At 42.0% G+C, this 25105-nt stretch overlaps 1 protein-coding gene across 2 annotated transcripts in view; it reads left to right on the top strand.

Annotated features, from left to right (window-relative positions):
- rev3l (REV3 like, DNA directed polymerase zeta catalytic subunit) overlaps window positions 1-25105 on the top strand; it is a 108043-nt gene that overhangs the window by 47443 nt on the left and 35495 nt on the right. For both annotated transcript variants that reach the window (XM_039782867.1, XM_039782866.1), the window contains exons 4-9: window positions 2882-3042; window positions 8913-9054; window positions 9578-9672; window positions 12756-12860; window positions 18958-19042; window positions 24910-25052. In XM_039782867.1, coding sequence (XP_039638801.1) covers window positions 2882-3042; window positions 8913-9054; window positions 9578-9672; window positions 12756-12860; window positions 18958-19042; window positions 24910-25052 — 731 coding nt within the window. The remainder of the gene's footprint in view (window positions 1-2881; window positions 3043-8912; window positions 9055-9577; window positions 9673-12755; window positions 12861-18957; window positions 19043-24909; window positions 25053-25105) is intronic.

The following is a 25105-nucleotide window of genomic DNA, read 5'->3' as shown; positions in this document are numbered from 1 at the left end:
ATAACAACACACAGATCAAAACATAAACATAAATTCCGTCACGGAATGTAAATTTCAAAAAGAAAAAATACTGAAATTAGCATTGTTGTCAGAAAAGATAGTATTTCAGTTTAACATGTTTCCTTAATATCTGATGAGGCATTGGTGTCATTTTTGGATTTATTACAGTACAAATATTACATATTGGACCTTTAAAATATTTTCAAAAAAACCCTGTTTGCTCTCTGCCGGACGGCGCTCTCAGCAGAGAGCCACGTGACATGGGGTCAATCGGCCGTCCTTCACAGAGAGTATGCCAGGGACTCTCCTCCCCTTCCCCTATATCGCCACTATCTATTTTGCAAGGGCGCCGTGACTGCATCCAGGGTTTATAGTGCGTTCCATTTGTACTCGGAAATTGGATTTTCCGAAGTCAAAGTCGAAAACCCGGCCCCTGATTTCCGACCTCGGAACTTGTACAACCTCGCAATCCGACTTGTAAATGGAACACATTCAACTCGGGTCTGACGTCATTCCCAGCTTCCGAGAACGTTGGCTGTGTTGGCAGGGGGCTGTGGCTACATTTACACCGCAATGTTTTAGTTGTTGAGTGGAGTTTTGAGCCAAAAGTGATCTCCGTGCACACGAGTGTTTGTAGCCCTCATCTGCAGGGCCAATCTGGACATCCGAAAAGTTCTCTCTCCATTCATTAGGAACCACAAGTTCTTTGATAAAGTTATCCCACAAGGCACTGGTTCTTCCCGGCCTCACCCAAAACCGGCGCTCCATGTAGGGCTGAAGCTGCCGCCGGACACAGGGATTGTTGCTGATCGCTCTATTAATAGCTCTCATGACTCTCAACGTTATGACCGTTGCAGAATGCTGCTGGAAGACTCCTCACTGGCACCAAAAAATATGACCACATAACTCCCATTTTAGCATTGGTTGCCAGTGAAATTCAGAATTGATTTTAAAGTTTTACTTTTTGTTTTTAAAGCTCTCCATGGTCAAGCCCCTCCATATATTTCCGATCTCCTGTCTACTTACTCTGCCGCCAGGGCACTCAGGTCCACAACCCAACAACTCTTTGTCATCCCCCGGACACGCCTAAAAACCAGAGGGGACCGAGCCTTCTCCGTAGTAGCCCCCAAACTCTAGAATTCTCTCCCACCCCATATCAATCATGTAAATCAAATCTGAAGACACATTTTACTCTGTTGCTTTTAACTCCCTTTCATTCCTACATTTGACTTACATCTTTTTGTATTTACAAACGTTCCATTGTTGTTTTATTCTATGTTATGTTATTCAATTCTTCCTTTGCTTAACTATATTCATGGTACCTTGCACACTTGATTATGTATCTTTAAGGCATACTGTTTATGCCTTCCCTGATCTACCTGTAAAGCACTTTGGGTCAACTATTGTTTGTTTAAATGTGCTATACAAATAAAATTGACTTGACTGGACCGATAAGACCCAATCAGACGGCGAAATATCGGCGTCTGTGTTGCCAAAGGCACCATTTGCGGAACACAACCCATAGATTCCAAACCAAAACGGGTCAGAAGTGTTTCCAAATGTCTCCAGTTTAGGAGCTCGGAAATGCCAGAGCAGGGGGAATGAGAGGGAGAAATGCCAGAGCAGGGGGAATGAGGGGGGAACGCGAACGGGGAATGAGGGGGGAACGCCAGAGCAGGGGGAATGAGAGGGAGAAATGCCAGAGCAAGGGGGAATGAGAGGTATTCATTTTTTAACCAAAAGGTAGCAGTGTAAAGTAGCCTGTTTGTGGGGGCATGTTGTGTCCAGTTGTTGTAACAGATGAATGTGTTTCAGGGCTTTTCAGATGCAGACAACACTGTACAACAGTTTGTTGTACTGACAGACAAGATTTTACATCTCTGGAAAGTTATCATGTCAGCAACTAATACATCTGTAGTCACGTTGATGGCAAGGTCAGCAGTAGAAATAACAGTGTTTGCGTTACAAAGTAATGTACCAGGAATGTGCAGCGTCTTGCCGCACAAAACGCCGCTTTGCAAAAAAAGTTGAGCCTGGTTAATCCTTTTTGCTGGATGGACTGTGTGTTTCCTCACAGGGCTCTTGTCAGTCTGAATCCTCTCTCAGGGCCGTGTTCCGACAGACGACAGTACTGCAGCACTCTCTGGCTTTCTCTCGTGGGCATGCGGCCTGCATTTAGCACCTCATTTTTATACTCCGCTAGGCAACGTTCCAATAATATCAGAGCACAGCAAATCTCCTTACTTCCAGAGCAAAGGGTTTCCATACCTTTCTCATTGAAGTTGTGGGAGCTTGTTAAAGTTAGATCAAACTAGAGCTGTGCAATATATTGATATTATATTGACATTGTGATGAGACTAGATATCGTCTTAGATTTTGGATATCGTAATATGACATATTTCCTGGTTTTAAAGGCTGCATTACAGTAAAGTGATGTCATTTTCCAGACTGTTGTAACTGTTCTATTATTTGCCTTTACCCACTCAGTCATTATATCCACATTACTTTTGTGAAAGCACCAATAGTCAACACTACAATATCATTGCTGTATTGAAATCAAGGTATTTGGTCAAAAATATCGTGATATTTGATTTTCTCCATATAGCCCAGCAAAAACTTGGAAAGTGAGATTGCCGTAACGCTACTCGCGTTACGGCAATCTCACTTTCCAAGGCACGAGCCTCAGACCAACAGCCAAACAAACTCGTGGCAGATTTCAAAGGGAGAAGCTAATCCTCCTCTAAACACATCCCAGCGGCACCAAAAACAACCTGTAGCTTTGTAGCCGAGGGAAAATGACTGCTACGTTTGTGTAATTGTCGTTAATAAGTAAATGTGTGTTTTTAAATTTCATTATGGAATAATCTCTTGTTTGTTGTAGGGTCTGTGAGCTGTTACAAAGCGGAGCGGTGATGAACAAGAGTTACCAGCCCCACGAGGGCCACATCCCCTACCTGCTGCAGCTCTTCATAGACTACAATCTGTACGGCATGAACCTGCTGAACTTGGGGGCTGTCAAGTTCCGCAGGGGCCACAACCAAGGTACGGGACAATGACACGAGGGAAGGGGATTTGGTTTTTCCAAAAACAATCCTCTTTATTCTCATCCAGCTAATTTGGTTCTTTGAAAGCAGTTTGGGGATTTATTTGTTAATCCTGGATGAAGTTATCTTGAATTCCAATGCTGTTTTTATTTTATTTTAATTAAAGGCAAAATGAGTAGATAATTGAAACCATAATGACTTACATGAGGTCGGTAGGTGCATTGGGTATCATCCCAGCATGCACTGGGGCAATAAATTCATGGACATGAGTCTTATTTCACACGTATTCCTGCATTGTTACGAGTGACATTGTGCTGCTGAACACTACCAGGGAATATGGTTGGAGTACAAGATGGAAGAGACTTTATCTGTCTTTTAAAGTGCTTTATAGTAAGAGTTTTCCTTGTAGCCAAGGGCGCAGCGGACACAGGGGACATGTCCCCCGCACTTTCCATGTCGCTGCCCTCCCTCCCCCACACGTCCGAGTTGATTTGAACGCATCATATGTAGGCGAGTGTTCACTTTACTCAGGTTGCATCAGTTGATTGATTGACTCATATAGACATAGGCAATATAAAATATATCATAAAAACACATACAAAAAATAAAGGGAGGAAAACTCATTCAATGCAATAATTAAGATAAGTGTATATGATGGAATAGTGACATTATAATGTGCCAGAGGCCACCAAATTTGAAAAATAGTTCCAATGTTCATGTGAGTAATATATTCAAATGTGAAAGAATGTCTTGTCTTTTTGCATATTGAATACCTTTAGTACCACGTGTTTGAATCGTTGGCATTCTCCACCTCCGTGTGGCCTTTCAAAATGTTAGCAGGTCTCCCATTGGGCAAGATGCAACAGGAAAACAGTGTGGACTGTCAGTGTTTCCATCAATCATACGTGAAATGTAGGCTACTTGGAATTTGCGATTTGGAGAGACAAATGGTAGAGGATCTATTCAATAAAAACCATCCTCCTGAATGGTCTGCCCCCCTCACTGTGGAAATTATGGCCACGCCCCTGCTTGTAGCTAATCGGTCATTTCAAATTTTAGTGTTTGATTACACTGCTGACGTAAACCTAAATCATAAACAAAACAATCTGACATTTGCCCTCAGCCTCCTGCCAACCTCCTGTCTGTTTGGGGCAGATCTTAGGTTACACATGTGTTTACCCCTGTGGCCTACTTCTGCTGTCTCTTGTCTCTGCTGGGCTTCTTCCTGCTCACTGCATCGTTCCCCCGGGCTCGGCAGGGATGGAGAGCAGGCCAGGGAAGGCTGCCGCGTCTTGAGTCACACCAGATTAGTCCTGATCTCACCTCAGCCTCAGGATGCCTCTGTCGTCTTTCCAAAGCTCTCTCGGTTTTCATCTCTCTTGTTGCCCTCTCACTTCTTTTCATGTTTTGTCTTGTGGTCTTTGCTCTTTTCCCTCTCTCCTTGCTTTACCTGCTGTCTCTGTCTGACATCTTTGGTTTTCTGTCTCTATTTTACTTGCACTGTCTTTTCCCTAGTCGGTAGCACCGTCTTTTATGATGGTCCATGGCCAATTATAGCCATTTTGTTCTTGACATTGCTGCACACAAAGGTAAAAGTCAAATCTAGTGGCTCTTTCTTTCTTTCATTTAGGGCTGCTCGATTATGGAAAGAATCATAATCATGATTATTTTGGTCAATATTGAAATCACGATTATTTTACATGATTACTCATTGACTTTTGGAAAGATGTAATTATTGAAATTAAAAAACAACAGTGAAACCGTTCAAATTAACAGTGAGAACACCTTGAACTGTGAAATTTCCCTCTAATACTTTTCCGGTTTGAGCCTTTTTTTTTCTCCATTCAGAACACAGGACAAAATAAGAGTTGACTTGCAAAATGTAATGTGCAAAATAATCGTTTTTCTCGATTACTCCGTTTTTGGGATCGTTAGGAGCAGAAATCGTAATCACGATTAAAAATCGATTAATTGCACAGCCTTACTTTCTTTCATTCTTTTTCTTTCAATAGAAGAACTGCATCTTCTCCAGGTTTTGCTGATACCAGGCATAAGTTGCTTACTTTGTGAAATGTAAACAATATATTGGCTTTGTCTAATTTTAGCAACTCTGTACCCAGCTTTATAAAAATACATGTAATCTCCCCTGTAGAATCGCAACAAACTGTAATGGTATGTTCTTGGTTGCTGTCTCTCTGTTACTGGTTAACAAACGGTTGCCTTCATACGTTCAGCAGACACAGAAATATTAAGGTTCAGTTGTGTTTCTGACAACTTTACAAATGTAAGCCACTATTCAATGTTATTTACCTGGCTTTTGGCCTCCACCAATCCCCTCGGGCAAATATTTGACTAAAGCTGCTCAAGGGTCCACCATGTTGACTAGCTAGCCATCAGCTGTGTCTGTCTGCCCTTTGCTGGGCAGCACAGAGGGTTATCAGAGGGGTTTTGCTATAAGCAGCTGCTTGGTTTGGCTGGAAACTTTTTACTGAGACTTAACTAAAATAGTGAAGTTACAAATTGTAAAACCAAAACCGTGAGCTAAAAGCTAAAACATTTGTAGAGCTGGGGGGAACGGCAGAGTTGGGTGATAATGATCTGTGGGTTTATCACAACCCCTTTTACATTACACGCTCAATTGATCCGTTAAAAGTAGGACTGGGTACCGAATTCAATACGTTTTAGGCACCGAAGAATGGAAGAGATTGGAGAGCTTCTTGGAACTTATATTATAGTACTTAATTATAGTGTGTGTGTGTGTGTATATGTATGTATGTATGTATGTATATATATATATATATATATATATATATATATATATATATATATATATATATATATATATATATATATATATATATATAAAAATTTTAGGCATCGTGTATCGAAAAATGCCTCGTCATTCAATACTTCAGGAGTAAATCTCAAATCGCAGATTGATTTTAGTAGCTTTAAAGCAAAATGAAAAGTTGAATTTGCAAGAAATAAAATGCACCATGTTTGCTGCTACAGTCTTACTTGATAGATAGATAGATAGATAGATAGATAGATAGATAGATAGATAGATAGATAGATAGATACTTGGACTGATATAACCTGTAGCTTATAGTGGCCATGTTAGCTTAAGGTAGCAAACTATACATAGCTAGACATTACTGCATCAGGTCAGTGACTATATGAATCGTTTCTACTCGTGCTATTGTAACACTATGATTTAGCATATCTCAGATGAACATTTGATTTGTTCTGGGACAAATGTATAATAAAAAGTGTGTCAACAGGCAACATGTTTGTTAGTAATAACTAAATAAATAATAATAATGTCTTTTAAGCAAATGAATCGAGAGTATCTGGGGAATGAATTGAAGCCTCATGTGCCACTATCCAGTCATTGGCATTCATGGCCACAGGAGCTTCTGTTCAGCAGAAGTTACAGATTCTCAGTTAAAGAACCACTGGCGGTGCACAGCAGCTGCTGTAGGGAGCTGGGGCAGTACATCCATGCCCTTCTGTCCTCTGATTTGGTAGGAAATCCTTTATTTTGCTTTACCTCGGTATCTAGATTTTCGGTACCAATACCGTGACTTTGACACCAGTTCCTAAACAATACTTTTTTCGATAATTTTATCACACATTACACTACAAAAATGTCTCAACTCCTACGCGAGCATAACATAGAGTTTTTCCTGCGCGCCTCTGCGACATGTAACGTTAAGACAGCAAATCATGGACATTATTAGATCTTGGTAGAAGCATGCTGATTGGCTCACTGACACTGATGACATTTACTCCTTAGGTATTGAAATTGGGTATTGAATGACGAGGCATTTTTCAATAATTTCAATTTTAATTTCTTGATACTTTTAGAAGCAATTCGGTTGGTGCCTAAAAAGTATAGAATTCTGTAGCCAGCCATAGCACGGACTCTTTAAAAGTGGGTACACGGGGTTTTGCTCTTCAGGCTGTGAACCCAGCAGTCGCTGGGCCGTGTGCTGAGGGTTTCCTCCTCTGATCTTGGGTGAGCCTGACTCTCCCAGGCCCAGCTCTACTTCCTCCTGATGGAGACTAAACCCCTGGTAGCCAACTCTGTTTGATCACAGCCCCTCTCATCATTGCTCTCTCCCAACACTCCCAGAGAGCACCCGGCCCAGCAGGGCCACCTTCACAAGGGAGGGCAATAATGATTCAGGACAGGACATTCCAAATCCTCATGCTTGACTCCCCTCCGACTAAAGCCGGCTTCCCATGTTTGATCCACCTCCGCACTGATGCAATCAATGGAAAGAAGGGCTCCAGTGCCTCGTACAACAAAGACCCTAAAATACCCCAATAATAGGTACACCTGTTTACATTTTCTTCTCCCCTCAAGCTCAGACTTGAAAGCAAATTCTTAATCTGGGATTAAAGTGGAAGAATGGTAAAAAGGGACTGGGGCCAATTTAAGAGGAAAGGAAGCATTAATGTGTTTTGAAGTCCATGACCGCTTTCAATCAATAAATCAGTCAATTTTATTTGTACAAGGGACAATCCCAGTCAAATGTAATCCCGCCAGCTCCTTTTTAATTTAAAGTACTTTATATCGCGAGACAACTTTTCCCCTCGTCGAGAAATCGGCCCCTTTATAATATCGCGAGATTTTCGTGGGACGATATTTCGTTTGCAATCCAGTTTCCTGGTTCAACTTTGATCTACCATACCTGCTGTTGGTTTGGCTACACACACTTTTTGTTGACAGTGATGGTTTTTCACTTTTGATTTTCCTTCGAAAAAGGGGTTTAGATAATCTAACCTTGCCTGGCTGATCGACTGGTTGTGTTTCTTTACTGATGCCAAGACCCATGTTTGATTAAACTGGAATTATTTTTTTTAATTGCCAGCAAACAACACTGAAACAATTCTGTAGGAGCTCCTTCATTTCAGGGGAACAAGTTCCAAACAGTTCAGCATGAATGTTCATTCTGACCCTGGAAACAGTAGTTTAACAAAGAAATGTCAAAGTCCATCCTTTTCTGCTCTTTCTGGAGTTTAACAAACTCTGCCTCTCAGTTCTGAGATGACTTTCTAATTCATCCATTGCAGATGATAAACTAATCACTCTTATATTTACACTCATATTTGCCACAAAAACATACGGTATATGTTTAATAGTTCCCCATGTGAAAGGCAAATGATAATTGTTCTTTTTGCTGCCGTACTACAGTCTGGCTGACAGCTCCTGTCAGAACTCCCAGTACCATGCACTCTACTGTGTGCCTGTGTGTCGGGTGGTCCCCTGCCAGAAAAATGTTTTCCATTTGAACCCCTTTTCCTGCATTTCTACATACATTCCAAGGGACTGATGTGATACAAAATCCAGGAAAAAATTAAGTTGATGAACTCTGCCAGAAAGAATACTTAACTTATGTATAAGAAAAATATGTGTTGTTGTTTAATATAGGGGCTGTTTGCCAAGACTTAAGAGAATCATTATGTAAAGTGAGAAAATGTTCACTTGTTTTGTGTGTGAATACAATTTTTAAGTAATGTGAGATTCAATTTCCACTGCAGGCATGCAAACTGGTCAGGGCTCCTCCATGGCGATGACGGCTTGTGTTTAAAAAATAACCGCAAACTAATTTGAAAACAGGGTGGGGACATTACCCCCCTGTCCCCAGTGGAAATTATGCCCAAGGTCACAGATATAGTTTAATTTCTACTAATGGCCAAATTATTACCCAAAACAGCTGGTTGCTGTAGTTTTTTGTCAAACAAACAGAAGGAAATAGTGCATTTGTTTGGGGCTATTTGACTACTTTTTGCTGGCGTACTGCAGTCTGGCGGACCACTCCTGTCCTGTCAGAGCTCACCGCCTGTGTGTGTGCTTTCTAGGAGACGCAGCAGCGGTCCCAGGCAGGCAAACTCCCAGCAGTCGTCCCAGCGTCAGCCCCTGGAAGAGCCCCGGCACCTCCAAGCTCGACGACAGCACCCTGGGGGGCACGTTTGTCCGCTGGGAGGAGGACGCCATACCCTGGTGAGTCCTCTGCTGCATTTGCTCCTACTGTGAGCTGAACACCACTCATTCTGCAAGAGACAATTCCCTTCTCATAGTTTGCACCAGCTTTTTTTTTTCTTCCTGTTGTCATCAATTCTCCTGTATTGATTGTAAATCTATTGTAAATAATAATAAAAAAAACAATAATAAAAAAATAAAAACGGGGAATAATTTTATTAACATTTAACTTCCTAGGTCTCCACAGTTATCTCCTCTGAAATGAAGATGAAAATGATCCTGCATGGCTAAATCTGGCATATTTACATGTTGGACTCTGTGCTCATGTTGATTAATATGTGTTGTTCCTATTAAATAGAGAAATCTTAAAAATAAAGAAATTTAAAATGGTAACTGCCAAAAAAAGCTATAAAAGTCAAACTTCATATGTCATCCTTCATATATACTCCATCTCCAGTTATCAAAAATGAATTAGAACTGGTAGTACAACATATTTGAGTCTCTTTGTCTTTCTGAGTTCCCTGTGCTGTGTGTCTGCCTGCAGCTCCCTGGTCCTGGATGCGGTGGAGAAGCAGAGCACCTGTGAGCTGGAGGTCGATGCCGTGGCTGTAGACGTCCTCAACCGCCTGGAAATCGAAAGTGAGATCACTTAGGACAGCCTCCCAGCTGCTGCACCCCTCCAGCAGTCCTTTGCCATTATTGTAGGCCACTCTGACACAACCGTAGGGATAAGATGCGGGACAGAGAGGTGAAAGGTCGTCCTCTGCATCATCCGTGCTTAGGTGCAGCTAGAGCTAGGCGATATAGAGAAAATCAAATATCACAGAATTTTTGACCAAATACATCGATGTCGATATTGCGCCAAAATTGTCGGGTTGACGCGCGCGGTGGTGGAATGTAACTAAGTACATTTACTCAAGTACTGTACTTATGTACAAATTTGAATTACTTGTACTTCACTTGAGTCTTTTCTTTTCATTCCACTTTCTACTTCTACTCCGCTACATTTCAGAGCGAAATATTGGACTTTTTACTCCACTACATTCATATGTTACAGCTTTAGTTACTAGTTCACAGATTTCTTTGTAACACTGGAAAAGCCTGTGCAGCCAGGTAAAAGGTAGCAGGATATGTCCTTATATCGGCCTAATTCTATTTTAATGTTATTTTAGATGTAATATGTTGTAGTTGTGGCTGATGCTGGGTCAGGGCCATCACCGGAAAGAAGGAAATTAAACAAAGAACAACTAAAAGCTAAAAGGGAAAGAGAAAGATGACGCGCGCTCGAGTCAATCTCGGTCGGGCTTAATTACGTCCCCCTTCCGTTTAGCGCCCGGTTTTTATTTTTCAGTCCATGTTTGTGTTGGGTCTACTATTTTCTTTTCGAGTCTTTTCCACCTGTACTTGTGTAAAGCGTCCGTCAGTTTCATGAAATGCGCTATATGAATCAAAGTTATTATTACGTTTGTTGCTACAACAATCTTTTAATGCTTTGGCTGGTGACCCAGTGACAGTGATACCCGGTTTATCTCACGAGACATCCATAGTAGGCTGAGCTACCGTATGCAACACTTGAAATGCAACAATGCATCTGTAACGTATTCTCTTATTGTAAATTAATAATTTTCTGGTTGAGCAAAACATTCATCCCGACCATATGACCTCCCGGTAACTCTAAGTGGGTAGTACAGCACCTTACGCCAGCAGGTGTGGTAAAAACACTACCGCTTTTGTCCAAAGTGGCCGCTAGAATCAACACAAACTGAAAGTATATATCGTGAATATCGTGAATCCTATCTCAATATCAGTCAAAATAATCACATAACATATTTTCCTCATATCGTGCAGCCCTAACTGTGATGCAGCATTTAAAACCAGGAAAAGACAACACTGTGTCATATTACGATATCCAAATTTTCTAGACAATATCTAGTCTCATATATTGATATGGATATATTGCCCAGCCCCAGGTGCAGCACATTTGGCAGAGATGACTAATAGAACACAGCTGCTCGGAGCACTCCCCTCTGACGCGCTCCACCCATCAAATCCATTAGCGGCCCTAAAACATAAACAGTATGGGGCTGACCTAACACCCACTGTCACAGGAGAGAGAGAGAGAGAGAGAGAGAGAGAGAGAGAGAGAGAGAGAGAGAGAGAGAGAGAGAGAAATCCAGGATGGAGGGAATATTTCACTGAACTGAACAAAACCCATAACGCAGATGGCATTATCTGACAAAGCCATGCACACCCAGAGCAGATGCAACTATTGCTTCGGTTTGCTTTTGCATCTTTCAACAGAATGTGTCTAAATACCAGGATTAGGGACTTTGTCTTTGGCCCTCTTTGTTGCAGTTTTCAATATCCAAAGGTTTTATACATCTGGATGCGTTTTTTATTTTAGACTGTGAGGGAGAAGAGAGTACATCCTTGTATTGAAAACAAAACTACGTCAATCCAAAGAGAGAGAGTAGTCGCCACAAGTTGATGACGAAGCTAAAAACTTGGCATGGTTTAAATGGAAAACAAAAACATAAAAACAACACCCATCTTTTTGGCTATCTTCTGTCTTTTGGGATGCCAAAGATATGCCTTTGTTTCTGGCTTTGGATGGGAAAACCATCTTTGTCCACAGTGTCAATGTGAACCAGGCTCTCAGACCGACAAAGGATATTTTCCCTTTTACATCCCTTGAGTCGTAGGCAATCACAGAACGGCTGGTAGTGGACTGCTGACACATGGTTTCCTAGTATTAAAGTCCAACATTTCTCCAGTACTTATGACGTAGATCAGGCTGGACGCAGAGTCGTAAACCACAACGAGCATCTGTCCTTAGAGTGAAGAAAGGAAAGGAGAGGCAACTCCAGGACAGGCAGTGCCTGTGTTCTGACTCATACTTTTCCAACTGCTCTGTAACAGTGTATCACAACTGCTCTCACTGTTAAAGTGCTCATATTCTGCTCATTTTCAGGTTCATAATTGTATTTCGAGGTTGTACCAGAATAGGTTTACATGGTTTAATTTTCAAAAAACACCATATTTTTGTTGCACTGCACATTGCTGCAGCTCCTCTTTTCACCCTGTGTGTTGAGCTCTCTGTTTTAGCTACAGAGTGAGACATCTCCCTTCTGTTCCATCTTTGTTGGGAGGCGCACATGCTCAGTAGCTAGGTAAGGATCACATCTGCTAGCTAGCTGTTTCTCTAACTTCAGTTAGTACAAGGCAGGATTAGCCGGGAGACTTCTTCTAAATGAGGTTACACTTCCAACTTAGCGTGGAATACCTGCAGAACAGGGACATGGAAGTAGTTCTTTTGGAGATTATGGTGAACTTGTGTGTGTGTGTTGTAGCAGTGTTTTGCCATTGAGAACAAGGGGGCTAACCGTTAGCCCCCTTGTTTCGGCCAATGACGTAGAAAGCCGTGCAGATTTTGACCAGCTCACCCGGAGACTGAAGGCAGGACACATTCATCTCACTCAAAACAGCATGGATGTTTTTTTTCCGAGTTTGTATGCGTGTGGAAGCACCAGAGAGAAAAAAATAACACCCCAAATCCCAGAAAAAGTGATTTTCTTTTTCATAATATGGGCACTTTAAACAAATGTAACTGCATGATGTATGAGTTAAATTTCATAGTTAAGCCTGGCATCGTTAAAACCTGCGTAACAGTATGGGTGCATTGTTGGCTGACACATTTTGCGGTGACTGTCCTCTGTGTCCAGGTCAGATTGGCAGGAACCCGGGCCTGCAGGCCATCTGGGAGGACGAGAAGCAGAGGAGGAGAGAGAAGAATCAGGCCTCCCAGGTAGAAACCCCCGAGTCACAAGGTGAGCAGATCCACAGTGGAGACTCCGTTCTGATCATTGTGGCACAAGAAACTAGGACTGGGTATTGCCTAGAGTTATTTCGAAAAGCTTCCGAAACTGCCTTAAATGCTGGTATAGGTATCCTGATCATGTTTGTGATTGACTGTCTAAAGTTACACGTCATATAGGCACGCAGAAAAAAACTACGTTACACAGAGACGGCTCACGTAGTCGGAGTAATGTGTAATGTTGTAAATTATTTTTGTTTTACGAAATTGGTATTGATAAAAGTATTGTTCAGGAACCGGTATGGAACTCCCAGTATTGGTATTGTTACCAGTATCAACAGTTTTTAAAGGGGTGATAGAATGCAAAACCGATTTTACCCTGTCATAGTTGAATAACGACAGTTCGGTGGGTAAATAGGACATACATAGAAGCTCAAAGTCCCACTGACACCCCTTTACTATGAAAATCTCATATTTTGAAACTGCCTCTGAAAACCGAATCCCAACAAAGCTGAGTTGCTTACGCAAGCATCTCAAAATCCGGAACCTTAAGAGAACGGTCACGCCCCAATATTTACATAGGCTACACAACTGACCTGAGATCAGGTAGTCTTCTGAATCTAGCTAGGTCACGCAGATCTCTGCTATTCCATTACAAAATTCACTTCTGAAACTTTTTTATGCGAGAAATCAACCATATAAAGCTCAAATATGGGCCGCTTTACGAAAATGGATGGCTAATTGCAAATTTTCTCCGACTGTGTGTCGGAGTTTAGTGCCGGTGTTGGTGCTGCCTGGGTTGCTACATCGCCACCCTGACCGCAGTGTCAGCGAGCTTGTTACGCCCGCAATCTTTTACCGCAGCCCGCAGGTTCCAGTTAATCTTATAATGGGTATGTGTGTTGAGTTATTTAAACAAACAATCGGGGAAATAAACGCCTCTTGTCCGCGAGTCTCATTGATAGAGCCGCGGTGAGATGGAGTCCATCAATGAGAGCTAGCTAGCCTCCTCCTAACTCTGACATTCACAAAAATACATTCAATTGATATCCGAAATCGGACAAGTGTTAGCTAAGCTTTGTAAGACCTTGAGGAACCTGTAATATTCATGCCGTGACGAAATTCAAACTGTAAATATACTTTAGTTATGCGAAAGTGAGCAAGCTGCGATATTTCCCCATTGTAATGAATGGGACATATAGCAAGCAGCTGCTCGTCCTACAAAGACGCCTCACGTTCATAAAAATGCCTTAAAATCAAATCGGACACAACGGTTAGCTTTATAAGACATTGGGGAATGATGTTATATAAGTGGCGTGACGAAATTCAAACTGTAAATATAATTTAGTTATGGCGACAGTGTAGCTAGCTAGCTGCGGTATTTCCCCATTGTAATGAATGGGACATATTGTAAGCAGCTGCTCGTCCTACAAAGACGCCTCACGTTCATAAAAATGCCTTAAAATCAAAGTGGCTGGCGAAATTCAAACCGTAAATATATTATAGTTATGCCGGAGCTGGCGCGTGAGCGCCCCGTAGTGCAGTATCCACAAAGGGTGACTTTGCCCTGGGTATGGAGCCCACGGATGCATTTCTCGTCAGACTGTGTGGAGCTCCTAAAGTCCGACACGTCTTACCAAATTTGCAATTAGCCATCAATTTTTGTAAAACGGCCCATATTTCAGCTTTATATAGTTGATTTCTCGCTAAAAAGTCTCAGAAGTGAATTTGGTAATGAAACATTGCAGTGTCTGGAATATGAGATTCTGTCGCTTCTCTAATGTATGTGTGTGTGGGGTTCGCTCAACCAATCAGCGCGTCTCTAATGTCTGCGTGGGCAAGTCGCTCAACCAATCAGGCGCGCGCAGCTCATCTAAATATTCATGACCATACCATATTTGGAAGAAAAGCTCTTGTTACAAATAGGGCCAAAACACAGGGATGCATAAGGGCCAGTAAAATATCAACCAGGCCATTTTCAGCCCAACCAATGTTACATACCCCATTAGGAGACCATAAGGAACAGTGTGAAATACCCTATATAATCATTCTATCACCCCTTTAAACGATACCCAGCCCTAGTAGTATACAGCTGTTAAAACATAGTAAAATATAGATCACACAGTGGTCGGTACTCGGTATCGGCCCATACACAAGTTCAGGTATTGGAATCGGTATTGGGAAGCAAAAATTTGTATCGGACCATCTCTAGTATCGCTAGGGTTGGGTACCGAGACCCGGTGCTAATACGCCACCGGTGCCTTAAAGGAACACACCGACTTATTGGGAATTTAGCTTATTCACCGTAACCCCCAGAGTTAGACAAGTCGATACATACCCTTCTCATCTCAGTGCGTGCTGTAAAGCTGTCTGACGGCTCCAGCGGGATCAGGCCAGCACAGAACAGGCAGGTGAATGGTTCCAGAAATCCTACTGCTCCGAATAAGTGACAAAATAATGCCAACATGTTCCTATTTACATGTTGTGATTTGTAGATTCACTGCGTGTACAAAAAACAACGTAACATGAGACACAGCAGTCTTTATTCGTTAGGGACTATTTTATAGCGTCGGATTAATCCACATTTAGTGCTTGACTGAATATTTTCTAGGGCAATTATTGCCTTCATTTGCTGGAATTCCCATGAGAAAACGTCTGAATCGTGTCCTGTACGACTTGAAGGGGCCAAAATGAGAAGACTAATATTTTTCAATGAAATAATAAGCTGTACAAAATTGGTTCTGGATGAAATGTAAGGTTTATATTCAGGGGTAACCAGAACCAAAGAAAGTCGGGGACACCCCAACCCCCTTTCTCGTGTAGTTTACTTAAGTATATGAGGTTAATAGATGCATTCATATAAAACAATGGAGACTGACTGACAACCTGGTTCAACTTTGACCTCCCCCACCTACCGTGGTTGTGCTCACACAGTTTTCCTGTGCAATAAGGGACCCACATTTCTGGGGGCTTACTTTTGGCACAATGTACAATGCTATCATAACTGTTAGAAATGATCACCTAACTAAATATATCTGTATCAGTGGCTCTGTGTCCCAACCGGCAGCGACATACGGCCGTCCACCAAGAGCCTGGGTCATAATATATTTAGTTTTTTTGTTATCGTCATCGCAATATCAACTGGCTCAATATATGTATCGAAAGGATGGGACATATCGCGAGAGACACTCAGTGATTTTTGTGTGTCTTTGTTGAAAGAACTGCACGTTAAAGTGTAACGGTCATTCTTTTTTAGTGGTGCCTGTTATTATCAATTCAGTGTTCAAATTTGTTCAATAAAAGAATGTTAGAAAGGATTTCCTTTCATGTGTTTTAAGTTTAACAAGCAATGTGTTGTATTTTAGCAGAATACTGAAAGCAGCAGAAAGGCAGAACTGAGTACACTTTAATATCTGTTAATTTATCGCAAGTAATATCATTATCGAGATATTCAACAACGTTATTGCATATATTCCCTAGTAGCCCTAGTAAAAAGGAGGTTTTTCCTCGTCTCTGTCGCACCACATTCTTTTTGTTGTTTGGCCATTTTAGGCCTTTGACAGGACAGCTGAAGACATGAAAGGGGAGAGTGAGGGAGGAATGACATGCATCAAAGGGCCACAGGTCGGAGTCGAACCCTGGCCCGCTGTGTTGAGGAGTGAACCTCTATATATGGGTGCCCGCTCTACCAACCGAGCTATCTGGGCGCCCACTGTCGCACCACATTCTTGCTCGTGGGAAATTGTTGGGTCTTTGTAAATTATAGTATAGAGTGAGGTCTAGACCTACTCTATCTGTAAAGTGTCCTGAGATAACTCCTGTTGTGATTTAACACTGCATAAACACTGCATTGAATTGAATTAACTATCAAAATAACTTTTCGTAATTAATGATCTTACAGACCTTCTTCACGGCAGACATGTTGAAATGTCATAGTAGGAAAAGCACAGGTGTATTCAAACCCACTAATGATGGCTGCATTCCACTCAGGAGAGGTCCTGGTATTGTGCATGCTGACTCACTGAAATATCTTACTGGGACACTTGATGGAACTGAGCCATCGTTAAGGTTATCAATTTCAGCTGTGCTTTTCCTACTATGACAAGTCAACATGTCTGCTGTGGAAAAGGTCTATAGGTTGGCTAACCAAAAGACAGTGGAAGTTCTGGAACATGCTTTAATGTAATTCAATAAAAAATGTTCAAAGCTACGGCGGACTGGTCTCATTTCAGTGGTGCCAGCCTTTCTGCTTTCTATGAGTTATGACCGTGTTTTGAGGCAATAAAAATTATTTAGTGGCGAACCGTATTGTTTCATCATGTTGAGCTTCTTGCTGGTTATGTTATGTTTGTCTTTGTGTGGTTTGCTGAGCCCCATTCCAGTGACTTTTCCATTACCTACACAAGTCACGCTATCATCATTCTTAGAACTGGTGAAACAACTTAGTCCTCTAACCACAAACAAAAACTATAATCTTGTTGTAATGTAACAAAGTACAAATACTTCACTACTGTACTTAAGTAGAATTTTTACGTATCTGTACTTTACTTCGTTATTTATATTTCCGGAAACTTTTACTTTTACTCCACTACATTTCCCCTCAGCGTCTTCATTACTCGTTACAACAAAATAAAATCGGAAGAAATTTGAAATTTGTTACACTAAAAATAAGGAAGTTTGGCGAATCATTACTCATAAATTGCCAAGCTAATGCTCGCTCCATTCCAGTTGGTGACGTGATGCCTCTTCTAAAAAAGAAGAGGAGGAGGAAGCATAATGACTGAAAGGGTCATGGAAGCCCCTGCTGCAGGCTCTGCCGCCATGGTAACAGACGATGATCACCCAGATAACATTGGTGATGAAGATAACGTTACACACCTTTGGCCATAAAGTTCATAATCAGTTTTTTTTTTTTTTACTTTTACTTCTAATACTTAAGTACATTTCATATCAGAAAATTGCTATGGATACTTCACCCTCCTGTTGTCTTTTCAAAGTTTCTGTATCATAAATTTGGGTTTCCTTCAACCAAATTGCCCCAAAATAACATGGATGGTTCCATAAGACGCTCTTATCAAAGGAAATGATCAGCTCTCTACTTTCATAGAATTTTGGGTGTTCTATTACATTTTATAGCATTATCCTGACTAAACTTTGACAGATCTGTAATTATGCATTACCTTCAGTCCTCTGATCTTAACAATTAGTCAAAATCATTCATAATTTCTGCTTTTTTCTTAAATTTTTCTAAAAAATTAGAATGTCGTATAAATGAGGTTTATTGACCATGAATTCAAAAAAAAGTGTAAAACTAGTGCAAATAAATAGGTCTATTGGTGAATATACTGGTGTTAATGGAAGAAAGTGCCAAAAACGTTGAAATAAGCAAAAAATAAATAAAAGCACACATAACGTGGGGAAAAAAGCAACATAAACGTAAAAACCATGTCTAAAAGAGTGTTAATTTTGACCCAGGAGGACAACACAAGGGATAAGTACTGTAAACATCAGATACTTTAAGACTTTTACTCAAGTAATATTCTAAAAGGAGACTTAAACTTCTACCAAAGTCATTTTCTGGTAAGATACTTGTGCTTTTACTCAAGTATTGCTTTCGACACTCTGAGAGCCATCCTAGAAACGGGGGGGAGAAACAGTCCTAGGCCAGTCTGCTGTGTTGGGATGAAACGGGTTTGCTTTGACATGTGCAGGCCTAGATCTAGAATCACAGGGTTCCCAGGTCTGACGGTGTAGAGATGGGACGTGCAAATGTCGTTTATCGGTGTTTTAAGCCCCCAACGTCTCCTTCCAGGCAACGGTTCCAGGTGTTTAAAGCTTTGGGGGCTTTAAACACCCTCGAGCGCAAATGTCCAGGTCTCACAAAGCGTTTGTTGTTCAGTAATGATCGGTAACGAAATTACACCCAGTCCTGTTTTATTGTTGGGATTAAGTGATATAACTCCACTGACAGCGCATACTTTACAGCAATTACTGACCACAATGTTTTAATTGTAGCTGAGAATTTGGATCTGGAAAAACTGGAGTCTTTCCAGAGAGTTTCCAGGAAAGACGAACGCACAATAAACACTAGTTTGTCTGATGTTTTCCAGATCGTGGGTTTGTCACGTCAACGGAGAGCGAGAAAATCTTCATGAAGAGATTCAAGGAGATCCTGAAGGAGAATGACTTTGACGTGTAAGTTCCTCGCCCCATTTCACGACAAATTCTGTCTGGAAGTCATTGTTGGACAGCTGTCCCGGGAAGACCAGAGAGTCACTGGCAGGCAGCCGGGGCTCATGGAAGAGAGAAACATGAGAAGCACAAGATGCTTCCAGTCACATAAGTAACCCACAGACCAAATTCCTCTGATTCTTTGTATTGAGCTGTAATGAAGCCGTTGCATGTCCTCGGTTTCCCTGTGCCTCTCAGCTTCATGTCATGTGTCTTTGTCCGCCTCCTTTCCTGTAGGGCCAGAGAGGGAGGGAGAGACCACAGGGGTTGGAGGACGTGGGGAGGAGGGAGGGAGAAAGTGAAGTCAGAACAGATGTAGCGAGGGGGTGGAGGCAGAACGGCTGTAGTGCAGAGAAAGGGGGAAGGAGAGAGTGAAATCGTACACATATCCTCCCTCCCATTCCCACCATGTACTGTACAGGCAGAAAGTATTTCCTGTTATAAATAAAAGTACATTTGACTCGGCAGCCGTGCATCAGATCCAGATGGCTTGTATTCACCAACCTCTGATATCAGACAGGAACAGATGAGGGTGGGGGGGGAGCAATGTGGCGTGGGAACAGACACACTAACACTCTCACTCCCAGAGAGCTCGCTGGCGGCTCTCGACTCTCCCCCTGCCTGACTGTCTCAGGCTACATTTACACTGCTACATTTTTTGGTTTTCAAGCAGAGCTTTGAAGCTTTTGAGCCAAAAGCGCTCTCCGTACATAAAATTGTTTTTAGCTCCAATAAAAGAACTAATCTCCGTTTAAACTAAAATGCCCAAACCGCACATCTCATCAACATTCTTGTATATACTGGGCATGCGCATGCCTGGGGTTAACAGGACGCAGCATGTATATTCTGTTGTGAAATGTTTGTTTAAAGCACTTGAATAAGAAATTTGTGTTTTAATTTAAAACGGTCTACAGGTAATGGTCAATTATAGTGTGTTTAAAACTCACTATTTACATTATATACAGTACTTGATTTACAGCTGATATGTGAAAAGGTACACAACCTTATTTGTTTTACCGTCACAGGAAGTTTTATTTTGAAGTAGCCTACACGAAAGTTGTCTGTTGTGTACTCTTGCTAGCTTACTGAGATGAACGTGAGACGCTAGATGCAAGACATGTCCGTCAAGCTGAAGTTGTTCACTTTCTTGTGGATAAAACTGCAGCATATTGAACGGTTAATGTTCACAGTAAAAGACAAGCGTTTTTGGTCGTCATTCGAAGCCATTCCACTACATACTCCGTAGAGGTGTGAATCTTCACTGATCTCCCGATTCGATTACGATTATCATGTCAGCGATTCGATATCACGATGCATCAAATACATTTTTCTATTAAAGCCATGTAGGATATTTAATTCATAGCTTTTCAAGCTTCAAAAACATTCGGCAGTGCTCTAATACTAAATAAATTTGATACATAAAGCTACATCACTGAGCACATGGCACTTCCTGAATGTGCAAAAACATAACAGAATATGTAGACAGAAAGGTTGTTAGGCCTACATTAAATTGTAAACAGAAATAATCGATTATGGTCCGGTCGATTATCGATGCAGCATCGTCCATGTCCACGATTCGATGCATCGATTATTTGATTCATTTCAACACCTCTAATACTCTGCCTGTTGCTGTTAGTTGTCATGGTAACGTTAGTAGCTTAGTCTCAGCGAATGAGACGTTGTGACTAGGGCTGGGCGATGTGGAAAAATCAGATATCGTGATATTCTTGATCAAATACCTCTATCGATATTGCGGCGATATTCTAGGGTTGACAAATTGGTGCTTTAACAAAATATCTTCACACTTAGATTTTAGATAAATAACCATCAGTCATGTGGACATAATGTCTAAGTGGGGAAAAGACAGTCTGGTAAGTTCAGAAAAGTACATCACTTTACTGTAATGCAGCCTTTAAAACCAGGAAAAGACAACACTTATGCCATATTACAATATCCAAAATCTAAGACGATATATAGTCTCATATCACAATATCGATATAATATTGATATATTGCCCAGCTCTAGTCGTGACCCAATCAGGGGGTGAAACGTTAGCGTCAGTGTCGGTGTTGCCAAAGGTCTCAGTTTGCGGCCGTTGAGACTGCAACACAGCCCCGCAGATTCCAAACCAAAACAGGTCAGAAGTGTTTCCAAATGTCTCCGGTTTAGGGGCTTGGAAACACCAGAGCAGGGAGAATGAGAGGGGGAAACTCCAGAGCAGGGGGAATGAGAGGGGGAAACACCAGAGCAGGGAGAATGAGAGGGGAAACTCCAGAGCAGGGGGAATGAGAGGGGAAACACCAGAGCAGGGAGAATGGAGGGGAAACTCCAGAGCAGGGGGAATGAGAGGGGAAACACCAGAGCAGGGAGAATGAGAGGGGGAAACTCCAGAGCAGGGGGAATGAGAGGGGAAACACCAGAGCAGGGAGAATGAGGGGGAAACTCCAGAGCAGGGGGAATGAGGAGGGGAAACACCAGAGCAGGGGAGGAGTGAGAGGGGGAACTCCAGAGCAGGGGAATGAGAGGGGAACACCAGAGCAGGGGGAATGAGAGGGGGAACACCAGAGCGGGGGGAATGAGAGGGGGAACACCAGAGCAGGAGAATGAGAGGGGGAAACACCAGAGCAGGGGGAATGAGAGGGGGAAACACCAGAGCAGGGGGAATGAGAGGGGGAACACCAGAGCAGGGGGAATGAGAGGGGGGAACACCAGAGCAGGTGTAAACGTAGCAATAGATATTTGTTTTTAAACCAAAAGGTAGCAGTGTAAATGTAGCCTCAGTCCCTCTCTCTGTTAATGCTCGCTCCCAGCCTGGCACTCCATTCCTCCTTTCTATCATGCATCGCTACTGTTGTTGCTGTATTCTCAAGGTCTCACTTGGCACTGCAGGCTTCGCTGGAAATGTTTTTTATCTTGCTTTATGTATTCAGTCCAGCGCTCTGTCACGCAAACGCTCCAAATCTCTTAACCCTTTACTGCATGGAGTACACTCTAACACATGTTTCTGTTAAATTACAGTAAACAGCTGGCAGTGACAGTCACCAGCATGAAACCGTTAATATACAGTGCTGTAATCTCAAACAGTTTATTACTGTAAAACTATTACAGTACTTGCTTAAGCTTGACAGTATAATACAGTATATAATACAGTAATACTGCCAGCTGTTTGGTTGCCATTATACTGTTAAATTAATGTTCCTACTGTAATCTCTATAAAGTGTACTGTAAAATGTATTAAACTAATGTAGAATGTGATCTTTACAGTACAACACTGCTAGAAGCTAATGATTTAAACATTTTACATTTCTAAATGAAAACCTCTGAAAATTGTGTTTATATACGGTGTATATATATATCACACATAATGTCTATAGCTCCTCATTTCATTCATCAGAAACATTTCATCAGATATAACTACATGTAAAAATGTTTTTTGTAGAAGGGTAGCTCTTCCTTTTCCTTCTCCTTGTATTTCTCCCTGCTCAGGACCATCATTCATTCATTCACATTAAAGCAGAGCCAGTGAAGGCAGCGAGGGGGGTGCGGGGGGGTGTGGCTTGCTAGCTTATGTGTTAATCGCTGCAGTAATCTCCCGACGCCTGCCAGGCTCGCTCCCTCGTCGCCTCTAAAGTCGTTAGCTAGCAGACTAATTAAGAGACAGCCAGACAGTGGCACGTGAGCGCTGACTCTCTGGAGCCCTTTCCTCAGACGGCCCGGCAGAATGACAATGAGACTGCAGTAAAATCTCTCTTCCTAACCTCAGACACACACGCTGAAAGATAAAACCCCATTGATTTCATGTGTTTACAGCCATGGTTGCATCATTTAACATGCTGGCTTTACCTGCTACATTATTTAACCCTGCTGTTCCTCGGGTCAAATTTGACCCATTTTCAAAAAGTTTCTATATCAGAAATTTGGGTTTTCTTTCAACCAAATTAAAAAAAAAATTGTAACGTGGATGGTTCCCTATAACTATTACTCTTCACAAGTAAAATAAATGATCAGTTCACTACAATAATTTTTTTTTATTAAAAAGAACATTGAAAAAAGTGACAAAGGTCAAAAGATGCCCTAACACTTTGGAAAAAAAGGTTTTAATTTTAAATTTTGACAGAAAAACAAAAAGTTGCTTGGTCAACGATAAGACATCGCGAGGGTTAAGTGCATCGGGAGCAGAAACATTTTCAAAAAAGCGGGGGGAAAACCCCCACAAAAACGTCAAAAAGCGCAGAAAAAAATCGTCAAACATCGGCAAAAGTGACAAAAAAAAAAATACTTGGATAAAAGTGACAAACGTTGGGGGAAATCTTTTTTACATTTTGACCTAGAAAATCCAAAAGACAACACAAGGGTTAAATTGAGTGAAAAGTGTTTGTTGTCCACCACTGCTGTGGCTCTACCTGGACTCATTCCACAGGAGAGCGAACTTTGTTCCCCTGGGCTGCTGCTGGGCTCGGACGCTGCGTTCTGCAGCTTCACCGGTCCACACACTGCTCTCAGGGCTTTTTATCACAAAGTGTGTCTGAGCTAGAATTTATCATGCAGCTACAGTTGACCATGCATTCCTCCAGTCACCGGAGCAACGGGGGTTCAATCCATAGCCTGAGGGCACTTCATATTCAGTTCCAACCTCTAACCTCTCTGGCACAACGCTCTGCTGTTTAGTCAGATGTGAAGAACCTTCTTCCACACAGGGTTCAGATTAGATGGGGCCGCAATTTTCTGTCCGAGCCCGGCCCGCGTCCGACAGAGCAGTAACTGAACCTGACCCGAGCCCGACAGGCATTAAGATATTTCTGACCCGAGCCTGACGCAGTTAAAATCTCATTTTTTTTCTCATACTAATGACACGTTTGTGTGGAAAGCTTTTATTAAGCAACTGTAGGAAGGCATTCGGAAATTTTAACAGATGAGCGCATCAGCGCACACGGGGCAACAAGCGCACGTTAACACAGGCGTGCACCTACATAATAAGCTGTTTTAAATTTTAAATGTTCAATGCCTTACCGCACTGATGTGACCGACCCGAACCCAAACACCGTTTCTAAATATCTGTCTGAACCCGGACCCGACAGGTACAGGTCCCGACGGGCTCGGTTCGGGTATCCATCCTCTAGTTCAGATCAGTTCAGGAGTAGCACCTCAAATGGAACTTTTATATATTTTATATATATAAAAGTATAACGGTTATATATATATATATATATAACCGTTTCTTGTGAAATTGGTGAGTTGCTAGGCGCTGCAGTAGGGCAGCATGGATAGGCAGCCTGTAGCTGGGAGCGATCTGGAGGGATACAAAGCCCGAGTGTTGGCTGCCTGCCGGTCTGTTTTCCATTCATATTCCCTCTCCAGCACACAGACACACACCACTTAGCTGCACACACTTTAATACGCTCACACACACACACACACACACACACACACACTTTGTACACTTTCACACAGAGTAAACTGAGCACTTCCCCTGATTAAGACCCACAGTAAAGAGATACTAATAAAACATGGCTGCATGGGGGCAGACACCAGAAGGTCCTCTGCTTTGTGATTCAGGTAACACCACTGATGCTCATGTCTTGCATGTGTTTGACCTGTCTGCTTGTTTTCAGTATATGCTTAACTTAAACTGGGGTCTTAGCTTAATTACTATTAGAGCACTGGTATGGATTTTTCTAACGGTTAATCAAAGTTTGTGTTTTCTGTGTTGCAATAAATAGTCGCGTTTGTTCCTGGATTCCTCGAGCCCGAGGACCTCCTCAAAGAACGTATGCAAAAAGATAAAATGTAAGTATAGAAGGAAACGTTAATTTCTGTCTTCCTCTGCTCAGGACACAAGGTTCGTGTGTTAGCGAGAGGGAGGACCAAGAGGATCTTCTTGGTGATTTGACTCTCCATTCTGACCCCCTGACCCCCGAGGGACTGCCGTGTACCCCCGCTAATGCTGTGGAGGTGCACAGGCACTCGCAGCCAGGTGATGAAAAACCTCCTGTACTACTGGGGATGCTAGAAACCTGTGCTGATAAA

This window comes from Perca fluviatilis, chromosome 18, assembly GCF_010015445.1.
Source record: "Perca fluviatilis chromosome 18, GENO_Pfluv_1.0, whole genome shotgun sequence".
NCBI classification, from domain to species: Eukaryota; Metazoa; Chordata; class Actinopteri; order Perciformes; family Percidae; genus Perca; species Perca fluviatilis.
The sequence above is the reverse complement of the archived record's forward strand: the minus strand, read 5'-3'. Positions and strand labels throughout refer to the sequence as shown.